A 12,255-nucleotide genomic window follows, 5' to 3' on the forward strand; every position below is an offset into this window, starting at 1 on the left:
GAAGAAACGTCAATATATTTTGATAAAGACTTGAAGAAACGTCAATATATTTTGATAAAGACTTGAAGAAACGTCAATATATTTTGATAAAGACTTGAAGAAACGTCAAAATATTTTGATAAAGACTTGAAGAAACGTTAATATATTTTGATAAAGACTTGAAGAAACGTCAAAATATTTTGATAAAGACTTGAAGAAACGTCAAAATATTTTGATAAAGACTTGAAGAAACCGCAAAATATTTTGATAAAGACTTGAAGAAACGTCAATATATTTTGATAAAGACTTGAAGAAACGTCAAAATATTTTGATAAAGACTTGAAGAAACGTTAATATATTTTGATAAAGACTTGAAGTAACGTCAAAATATTTTTATAAAGACCTGAAGAAACGTTAATATATTTTGATAAAGACTTGAAGTAACGTCAAAATATTTTGTTAAAGACTTGAAGAAACGTCAATATATTTTGATAAAGACTTGAAGAAACGTCAAAATATTTTGATAAAGACTTGAAGAAACGTTAATATATTTTGATAAAGACTTGAAGTAATGTCAAAATATTTTTATAAAGACTTGAAGAAAAGTTAATATATTTTGATAAAGACTTGAAGTAACGTCAAAATATTTTGTTAAAGACTTGAGGAAACGTCAAAATATTTTTATAAAGACTTGAAGAAACGTTAATATATTTTGATAAAGACTTGAAGTAACGTCAAAATATTTTGTTAAAGACTTGAAGAAACGTCAAAATATTTTGATAAAGACTTGAAGAAACCACAAAATATTTTGATAAAGACTTGAAGAAACGTTAATATATTTTGATAAAGACTTGAAGTAACGTCAAAATATTTTGTTAAAGACTTGAAGAAACGTTAATATATTTTGATAAAGACTTGAAGAAACCACAAAATATTTTGATAAAGACTTGAAGAAACGTCAAAATATTTTGATAAAGACTTGAAGTAACGTCAAAATATTTTGTTAAAGACTTGAAGAAATGTCAAAATATTTTGATAAAGACTTGAAGAAACCGCAAAATATTTTGATAAAGACTTGAAGTAACGTCAAAATATTTTGTTAAAGACTTGAAGAAACGTCAAAATATTTTGATAAAGACTTGAAGAAACCACAAAATATTTTGATAAAGACTTGAAGAAACGTCAATATATTTTGATAAAGACTTGAAGAAACGTCAAAATATTTTGATAAAGACTTGAAGAAACGTTAATATATTTTGATAAAGACTTGAAGTAACGTCAAAATATTTTTATAAAGACCTGAAGAAACGTTAATATATTTTGATAAAGACTTGAAGTAACGTCAAAATATTTTGTTAAAGACTTGAAGAAATGTCAAAATATTTTGATAAAGACTTGAAGAAACCTCAAAATATTTTGATAAAGACTTGAAGAAACGTTAATATATTTTGATAAAGACTTGAAGAAACGTCAAAATATTTTGATAAAGACTTGAAGAAACGTTAATATATTTTGATAAAGACTTGAAGTAACGTCAAAATATTTTTATAAAGACTTGAAGTAACGTCAAAATATTTTTATAAAGACTTGAAGAAACGTTAATATATTTTGATAAAGACTTGAAGTAACGTCAAAATATTTTGTTAAAGACTTGAAGAAATGTCAAAATATTTTGATAAAGACTTGAAGAAACCTCAAAATATTTTGATAAAGACTTGAAGAAACGTTAATATATTTTGATAAAGACTTGAAGAAACGTCAAAATATTTTGATAAAGACTTGAAGAAACGTTAATATATTTTGATAAAGACTTGAAGTAACGTCAAAATATTTTTATAAAGACTTGAAGTAACGTCAAAATATTTTTATAAAGACTTGAAGAAACGTTAATATATTTTGATAAAGACTTGAAGTAACGTCAAAATATTTTGATAAAGACTTGAAGTAACCTCAAAATATTTTGATAAAGACTTGAAGAAACTTGAAAATATTTTGATAAAGACTTGAAGAAACGTTAATATATTTTGATAAAGACTTGAAGAAACCTCAGAATATTTTGATAAAGACTTGAAGAAACGTTAATATATTTTGATAAAGACTTGAAGAAACGTCAAAATATTTTGATAAAGACTTGAAGAAACGTCAATATATTTTGATAAAGACTTGAAGAAACGTCAAAATATTTTGATAAAGACTTGAAGAAACGTTAATATATTTTGATAAAGACTTGAAGTAACGTCAAAATATTTTTATAAAGACCTGAAAAAACGTTAATATATTTTGATAAAGACTTGAAGTAACGTCAAAATATTTTGTTAAAGACTTGAAGAAACCTCAAAATATTTTGTAAAGACTTGAAGAAACGTCAATATATTTTGATAAAGACTTGAAGAAACCGCAAAATATTTTGATAAAGACTTGAAGAAACGTCAATATATTTTGATAAAGACTTGAAGAAACGTCAAAATATTTTGATAAAGACTTGAAGAAACGTTAATATATTTTGATAAAGACTTGAAGTAACGTCAAAATATTTTTATAAAGACCTGAAGAAACGTTAATATATTTTGATAAAGACTTGAAGTAACGTCAAAATATTTTGTTAAAGACTTGAAGAAATGTCAAAATATTTTGATAAAGACTTGAAGAAACCTCAAAATATTTTGATAAAGACTTGAAGAAACGTCAATATATTTTGATAAAGACTTGAAGAAACGTCAAAATATTTTGATAAAGACTTGAAGAAACCTCAAAATATTTTAATAAAGACTTGAAGAAACGTCAATATATTTTGATAAAGACTTGAAGAAACGTCAAAATATTTTGATAAAGACTTGAAGAAACCTCAAAATATTTTGATAAAGACTTGAAGAAACGTCAAAATATTTTGATAAAGACTTATAGAAAAGTCAAAATACTCTGATAAAGACTTAAGGAAACGTCAAAATACTTTGAGAAATATTTAAAGAAAAATCAAAATATTTCATAAAGACTTGAAGAAAAGTTAAAATGCTTTGAGAAAGATTTAAAGAAATGTCGAAATATTTTGATAAAGACTTGAAGAAATGTCAAAATATTTTAATAAAGACTTGAAGAAAAGTCAAAATATTTTGATAAACACTTAAAGGAACGTCAAAATATTTTGATAAAGACTTGAAGAAACGTCAATATATTTTGATTAAAATTTAAAGGAACGTCAAACTATTATGAGAAAGATTTAAAGAAAAGTCGAAATATTTTGATAAAGTCTCAAATAAACGTCAAAATATTTTGATGAATGCTTATAGAAATGTCAAAATATTTTGATAAAGACTTATAGAAAAGTCAAAATATTTTGATAAACACTTAAAGGAACGTCAAAATATTTTGATAAAGACTTGAAGAAAAGTCGAAACGTCAAATTAGAGAAATTTATTTTTATTTATTGTATAAGTTCAATTTTTCGAAACAGCCAGTTCGCCTTGTACTAGATGGTGTAAGAGACAACTATCTCTAAATATTTATAAATTCGTCATTTTTCGATCTTGCAACACGAGATCATGAATTTTTTTGCACGCTTTCAAATATCTAAGACACTATCTTCACACCATGGGCATCACCGATGATCCGGAGTACCGTTGGTGCATGGAGGAGGCCGAAACTGCAGACCACGTTATCTGCGAGGGTATTGTACTCACTCTAGTAGGTTTAACCATCTGGGCAAACCTCACAACTTGTCTAAGACATGAAAGCGTTCAAGTAGAAGCGCACGACATCGGCCTCTGGTAAGTGGGGCGCATCTGAAGGTTTAACGGTTCCCTTGCTGCCGATTACTTTGAACTATAAACGCTTTTAAACCGTCGTCAAGAAGTATAATATAGGTAAATGTAGAACCAGAGGAAGAACTCTAAAAATAACGTTGAAGATGGGAAAACGAAACAAGGTAATATCGTGAATGAGTAGGCATCGAACATCGTTCAACTGACTACTTCCTAAGCCACTTTTTGTGAGGACAAGAAGTGTTTATACGTTTATAAAGATAATAATTGAAAGAAAATCAGATTTGGAGCTAGCGCAAACGACAATATTATGAAGAAGAAGGCGAGTAAAAAAAATCACTTATAAGTCCCGAAACCACCGATCCAGACGCTGAAGAAGGTATGCCTAGGGAGTACCATAGCATCTACGCGGGGGGTTCAAAAGGACAATGGGCATTAGCTACGAAAACATTAATATACAAAGTTTACCTAATTAGAAAACAATTAACAAAAAAAGGTCAAAACTAAGTAAAAAGTTGCGGTTTTTTAAATTTTTATCAAACTCCCTAAACTGAAACTTTTGTCTTTAGAGTGAGTAAAAGAAAATGGTTAATATTTTATTGGTCTATAAAATGACTGTACAATTAGAGTCACTTGTGGGATTCCGATACACTTTGATTATACCTACTAGTAATTTGAATTGAAAGAAACTGCCTTTAATCTCAATAGCTAAGAATCATCATCAAATGTACAATTCTTGTTTGGTTTGTTTTTATATTTCGACGTCTGAAATGAAACTTTATTTTTTAATAGAATAATTTATAATCCTACACACGACCTTCGTTGACCATTCACCTGAAAAATTTAGTTCCCAAAATGGCATTAATAAATTAATATCTCATTGAAGAGTCAGAAAGTCTATGCCCGAAGGCAAAAATGCGCGCAATTTAAGCATACATTGATTAGTTACAACACCATCGCCATAATTTTTTGAGGAGTGGTTGACATTGAGTTACCATATGGTTGTTGATACGAAACTAAACCGAATTTTACATTAACTGAAACTTACATTAAAATGAGCTCATAATTTTCTACAGAACTTTCAGATGTACATACATATCCTGCACTCTCATCTTGATTTATTCCCCGAGAATTCGCGTGTTGTAACTGACGATCAAAGCGAAAGTTTCCATCACGACATTTCCTTAATAGATAAGCGCTACCAAGGGAAAAAAACCTGGAATGCTAGCACGAAAATAATAACTATTGATTGTATATTGTTCATAATGCTGTACAAAAGGTTTCTATTCGCAGGAAATCTATGAAGCATGAGTAAATTGGCAGATCATATTCATACTCAAACGCAAACAAAGCCAGCCGAATATCAGGCGCACTCCGCGACATTATCTGGATAATACCACTATGAACAAAAGGGCAAAAGTTAAAATATACTAACCGCCCCCACTAACCCATATTGACATATGCTATAGAAACAAGAGCGGACAATGAAAGAACTAAAAACATCAATCGAACAATAGAAATGAAAATAGTAAGAGACAGAAAGAGAAACAAAGACATAAGACACGAATGTGAGGTGGAAGACATAATCACATAGGGACATAAACGTAGAAGAGCTTGTTACGAAAACGTGGACAGGATCACCAAAGGAAGATTAGCAAAGATCGCACGAGACGGTAAACCAGGGACACGACAACTTTTAGGAAAACCTCCAAAAGATGGATGGATTCGTGGACATCAACATCTCAAGGATAACAAGTTGGAAACTACAATACGTTGAAGAAGAAGAAGAAGAAGAAGAAGAAGAAGAAGATATTCATACTCCATTCTTTACGTTTGCTTCAGAATGGAAATGTGATTTGTGATTCCAGATCTAAACCCGTATTGGTAGTCTCCGACCAAGTTTTCTCCAAATATTCTCAATCTTTTATCTGTGGCTTTGAACAAAATTTTGAGGGTTGTATCTTGTAGCGCTCTACCTCTATAGTTTCTGCATTCTTCTTCCATTCTTGTGTATTGGTGTTATTATTGCCATTTTCGGTATTGTCTCTTATTATTGATGGTCAAAAACTTTATCAAACTCATCAACGACGTCTAGCTATTAAATAACGAGATTGGTTACGAAAAATTATATATATTCAATATACTTCCCTCTCCTTGTCACACACCTTTCCATACGTTTTTTACATTGATCGAAGCATTGCTGGAAGTCTTCTTTGGTGATGGTCTTCAGGAGCTTTGCCGTTTTTTGCTTTACCGCTTCCTTCGACTCAAATCGGGTCCCTTTTAAAGTAGATCTTTTTCAAACCTCTCAAGGAAATCTGAATCAAGATATTTTAATCAGGGGTCGGATTTTTTGACACCAACTTCACACAGACTTTTGTCATGTGTAATTCTTTGTGTAAATTTTTTCTAACCGTTTTGAAACAGTCACACGGCGACCTGTGCGCTGATTATCTTTAGTGCCTTCACTAAAGCGCTTACAACACTCAAAAACGCGCACGAGATAGAGAATTATCCCCGTAGACTTATTGTAACAATTTATAACACTCAGTCGGAGTTTTTTTCAATTTTACTAGAAATTTGAGATATCTAGATACCCAATGCACTACTCGTTTTTTATCCCAGCTGTCTAGGGTGCCCTCTAGACGCGCAGTCACGTTATTTAATAACCAGACCTCGTATTTTTATTTTATACCACTGAAGTGCCGTTGTTGATTTTGCCAAACTTATTAAATGCCCTTTATACCTATATTTAATATGGGATTTTGATTTATAGAGTTGCTTTGACAATCTATAGCAGTCTCCGTTTTAAATAAACGTGTTTATAATAATGGACAAAACCCACGAAGCAACAGATAAAATATTTGAATAGACTGGTACTATTGAAAATGAAAAGATTCTGAAAATACATTTTTTTCTTATATAAATAAATTTACAGATCGACTTCCATTCTCAGTTATTCTAAGAACGATTTATGTGCGAGATGTTCGAAGGACGTTATGTTAGTTAAACATCTTTATTTCCCACGCAATTTACAACTTAAGATGTAATGTAATTGATTGATTTGATTACGATAATGTATTTCACATACCATATTTATACATTTTCTTAACGTAATAGAACAAAGAAATACTTTCTTGTTAACTCGATAAATTCTTGAAAAATTTTGATTATAGTTGAAGATATGAGGTTAAAAAGTACTACAAAGTTATGAAAAAGGGTGAAATGGAATTTTTTACACACGTTGTACACGACAATTTCGAAAACTACATAAAAACGTAGTTAGTATTTATTTTTCAAATAAATAAAGCTTAAGGTAAATTTAATACAGTTTTGAAAATAAATTAGTATGTACAGGAAGTTGTAGACCATTTTATGTTGCGTGCTACACAAAATGTCGACGGTTGGTTAGGAGGTTTTCCATCTACCATGGCGATTTAGAGCCAGAAGATCACCAGTTTTGTTGCTGATGATTGTAGCTGATGTTCTTCTGTACAAGTTTCAAAAATTTATCAAATTTATTGATGCATACAAATTGCTTAATGCATTTTACACGTAATTTTTGTGTAACACGTTGCATCATATACTGGTCGGTGTGATTGTCAATTTCACAAATTTTTTGAAAAATTCTACGTCAAATCTATTGCTCATTTTCGAAATCCCATCTCTTATCATATAGTTTTCCACTCAATAAAGGATGAACCTGTGTATATAGTATGTGTATTAACTAAACTAACCAATTTTGGAAGATATTTCACTCGAAAGTAGTCATTGCAAAGATCTATAATCACGAAATGTGCGTTTAGTTTCAAAATAAACTATATTCATATATAAGGAAGACATTTTTTAAAGAAAATTTAATTTATCTAACATTAAATGCGGAGTATTGAAAATTATTTCCCATAATTATTGAATTTTTCGCGGAATGCGTTGATCAAGGTCAAAATCAGTTGTACGAAGAAGATAATGAACTGACTCTGTATAAGTTGTTTGGAATTGACGACAATTACAGTCCTAAAAAGGTGATTCATCCATGAGTAACGCGCCTGTCTGTAAAACTGAGAGCGCTACCACTAAGTCGCATTAACTTTACAACGTTGCCACTTTTTCTTTAAGTAAATAAAACTTCGGATACATTAATGAATAAATTTCGATTGTTGCTCAAATTTCGTAAATAAAAAATGTTTAGTAAGTAGTACAAAATTTTTATTTGATAAAATTGGTATTTTACTATGACAAAAAAACTGAATCATTAAACGTGTTATTCGATCTTCAATTATTTTGAATGTTATTGCAAAGAAAAACATTTATGTGAATATACGCTGAATGCATTTAATTTCTGAGTGGAAATTTTTTAAACAAATGATGCTATGAGTTCATATTAGAACAAATTCGAAATAACTAAAATATATAATTAACATAAATTAAAAATTTTGTTGATTTTCCTCATGTTTCAACATCTTCTGATATATCTGAAAGCATTTACTAAGAATCTATACAATCATGAAAATACAACCCACAAAATGATAATAATCACCAATTTATATCTCTTCCTTTCGTAAATGATCTCTCGCAACATTTATTCAAGAAATATGATTTAAAAATTTGCAATAAACTTAATAATCTATTGTATAAACGTTTCTATAATAAAATTAATAACGCCAAAATCAAAAAACAATAAAATTGTTCATGAAATTCCTTGTAATAACTGTGAAGCTACATATATTGGTCAAACAAGTCAATACCTGGAAAATAGAATAAAAAGTCACAACCCCGCCCCGTAGGAATGCGTGCATCGAGCGCACATTTGCAGTTATCTTCAATCCCTGTACTTAGCTTAAAATGTTTATTACCGTGAATATAAGAAGAAATATTATAAAAGGGTTAACTCTTTCTCATCAATGCGATTATAGTCATAATCTCCTAACCTAACCGAACTTAACCTAATCTAACCTAACCTAACTTAACATAACCTAACTCAACGTAACGTGGAAAATTCAAAATACGCGATTTTTCGATTATATTGAACCTAATACCAAAAATACACTTATTCTTATAAAAAAATAACTTTTTACATCAATTTTTGTTCAATATTTTATATAATATTGAACATTTGCTCGTTTTGTTCAATATTAGATGTTGCTGATGGTTTCTCGTTTTGTTTTAATGATAATAATGTAGAAGAGCAAATCTTATATCAGGACTAACTTTCTATATAAAAAAATGTCCCTCGGCCTACCCAAAAATGGCTATTAAATCTCTCTCTTTCTACGTGTTCCATAAACATTAAAACAATTGGGAGCGTGTGTATTTTAGGAATTTTTCATTTTTTTCTCTATTTTTGACATCAACTTGTGATAGAAATTTGTGATATCCGGTTTTGTAATAATAAACACGTGTGATTTAATTTATACAATATTATAGGATTTTTAACCAGAGCTGGCAACTATGTTTAAGTTTTAGATTGCAGTAAGAGGCATGATTCGTCAGTCTACGTTGGTCGTTTATCGGTTTCGTAGTAATATCTTGTCATTTTTTATTAATTTTGACAGTAAATTTTTCGATAAAATGCAATATAATATCGTCCGGCGTTGCACTCTTTTTGTTTGATGTTTGTAAATAATTGAGTTGTAAAAACGTGACAAAATGTGTACTAATAACGGATATACGGATTTCAAAGGTATTTCTTAATAATATTGCTTAATCTGAAATATCTGGTATTTGCATGGTATTTTTCTAAGTTTGTATTTGGGATGTAGTGAAAATAAAACGATAGGTGTGTTGAGTGGACACGTAAAATTTTTAAAACGGAAACCAATAAAGAGAAACAAAAAGTAAGTAACAGGTGGAGGTTGATAGATAATTAGAAAAACAAATTTTTATTTTAAATTCCACGCAATTCCAAAGAGTTTCATACAATTCTTTAACTTTTTCTTTTAGTTTATCAATTTTTTCATAGGATATATCAAAAAGTACGAATACAGCACCGATTTTCATAAAAATTTGGATCCAGGTTCTACTTTCCTTCTTTTTCCACCCTTTTTCCCCCTGGTGCAAGATGAAAAATAAATCGATAAATTAACTAATTCCAAGCAACTTTTGTTCTATGAAGTTTCTATTGAAAGTCAATACTTTTCAAAAAACATGTTTTCTGACGGTTTTTTCTACATTCGAATGTTCCCCTTCAATATACTCCCCTTCCATCGCCACACACCTTTTCATACGTTTTTTCCATTGATCCAAGCAGTGCTGGAAGTCTTCTTTGGTGAAGGTCTTTAAGAGCTCTGCCATTTTTTGCTTTACCGCTTCCATCGACTCAAATCGGGTTCCTATCCAAGCAGTTCTTCTCTAATCTTCCAAAGGAATTTCAGCAGACCCGTTGGTGCTAGAGCTTCTGGTCAGAAGTCAGATTTTTTGGCACCAAATTCGCACAGACTTTTGTCGTGTGTAATTCATGGTATAAAATGTTTCTTCATCGGCGTTTACAGCATCGGGAATCATATGGTTGCTCATTCGATTTGGTTGAACGCACGATTTGATTTTAGTCACTGTTGAAAGTCACAGGACGATCTGGGCGCTGGTAATCTTCAGTTCTCTCTCGGGCATTACTAAAGCGCTTACACAACTCAAAAACACGCGCACGAGTTAGAGAATTGTCCCCATAGGCTTCTTGCAACAATTTCTAGCACTCAGTCGGAGTTTTTTTTCAATTTAACTAAAAATTTGAGATTGATACGTAGCTCCACGAGAAAAAAACACGTTAGTTTCACTACTGCACAAATAATATAATACTGACAGAAACGAAAAGATTATTTAATAGCCAGACTTGCATTTAATCGAAAAATCTGTAGAGAGCAAGGTTATATATGTTTCCTATCAGATTCCCAAGGTTTTCATTCCCTTAAAGGTTCAGTTTTCTATTGCAAGGTCTACTGTATTGGAAGTTTTATTCGCTGAAGCGATCACATACTCTGTTTTGCTTTCATTGATTATGAGTTTGACTTCTCTAACTTCTCTTCTATGTCTTCGAACATCACCACCAGTTTAGTTTTGCTTCTTGCTCTCAGCATAGGCACATTTTATGTTAATTTCCTTTTAGTTCTATACTTCCCATCCCAGCAATGTTCAATAAGCTCGACACCCAGCCATTTTTTCAAGTCTGGGAACAGAAAATAATCCTAAGGGGCTAAATCTAGTGAATAGAGGGTGCATGAGATACCAACTCAAACTTCAATTTGACTATTGCAAAAACAGATGTGTGACCTGGTGCATTGTCTTGATGAAAGAACACCGTTTTTGTTCGATTTCCTCGCTCAAACGTTGCAATGAGTTCGTAAAATACTCAACGTTGATAGTTTTTCCTTTTTCAAGATAGTCAATGAAATTTACCCCGAAAATCCGACGCTATTATCTTGCCTGCAGATGGAACGATGTTTGCCTCCTTTGGATCCAATTTTCTCCTTTCAGTCCATTGTTTCGTTTGTTTTTTTGGTTCGAGTGTGAAGTGATGGATCCACTTTTCATCCATGGTTATGAAACTGCTTTCTTTCCGTGAAACATTGCCAAACATTCGATGGAAACGCTGTATTTGTTCCATTGTGACCAAAAGCAGCACCCATCTTGCGCACAGCTTTCTCAGGTTCAAATTTTCAATTTAATACGCGATGTACCGCCATCTCTTGGCCAGGCCAAGTACTGGAATCATCCCCTTATAAGCTGCCAAATTATAAAATGAGTTTGAGGAAATGGAGCTAACTTATTAAAATATTTTGCTTACTAAATTACGTGGATAAATTTCAAATTTCGAACTCCATTCTATCCTATCTCATTATTGCCACATAATTACATTATTGTAAACATTACAAAACCTTGAAATTCAATTTACATGAATATGTGAAAACAAGTTTTGATTTCGAGTGAATCATTTTATTACTATGATATAAATCACGATAGAGAGAGTTGTTTGACTGGTGATAAGTATATCCAAAAATGTTTAAAATATAAAAAGTTCGTTAACCTAGCAAACGTCGTCCTAAAAGTCGATCTGAAAATACAATTTCGCACTAAAAAAAAACCTTCAAATATTTACCATAATTTCCTCCAATTCGATTGTTTTTATATCTTCCTACAAGCACACATTGCCCAGAGCAAATAAACAGTCTCAGATCGGTTATCTATCTCCGTTGTGATTGATGTGTTAGTTAAAGATTTGAAACTCTATTATACGTTACATAGTCAAGCAAATGCAGTGACGTTACTAAAATTTTCTCAATACTGCCCAACTAGGGTACTTCAAAAACAAAAAAATAATCTCCTACTCTCTCAAATTTGATGTGAGAAGAATCCCCACAAAACATAACCCCCAAAGCTCAGCTCTTTTAGTTTCACATTTTGTGTGACGGGAATTAAGTTTGACGTTTTACTTCTGTTGACAGCTGTTAAAATGTCACTTTCTAATGATTTTGAGTGAGCCAACCATAAATATAACTTGTTGTTGTTGCTATAACTCAAAACCCTT

General features: G+C 30.9%; 1 protein-coding gene across 5 annotated transcripts in view; it reads left to right on the forward strand.

Annotated features, from left to right (window-relative positions):
• LOC130444997 (uncharacterized) overlaps positions 1-12,255 on the forward strand; it is a 111,708-nt gene that overhangs the window by 47,061 nt on the left and 52,392 nt on the right. For 2 of the 5 annotated variants that reach the window (XM_056780433.1, XM_056780434.1), the window contains exon 1: positions 9,204-9,417. The exons of 2 other annotated variants lie outside the window; for them this stretch is intronic. In XM_056780433.1, coding sequence (XP_056636411.1) covers positions 9,384-9,417 — 34 coding nt within the window. In that variant the 5' untranslated portion in view covers positions 9,204-9,383. Of the gene's footprint in view, positions 1-9,203; positions 9,572-12,255 lie in introns of those variants that run through there. One more of the 5 variants, XM_056780435.1, reaches the window with a different exon arrangement.

The sequence above is a fragment of the Diorhabda sublineata genome, chromosome 6 (genome assembly GCF_026230105.1).
Source record: "Diorhabda sublineata isolate icDioSubl1.1 chromosome 6, icDioSubl1.1, whole genome shotgun sequence".
Lineage (NCBI taxonomy): Eukaryota > Metazoa > Arthropoda > Insecta > Coleoptera > Chrysomelidae > Diorhabda > Diorhabda sublineata.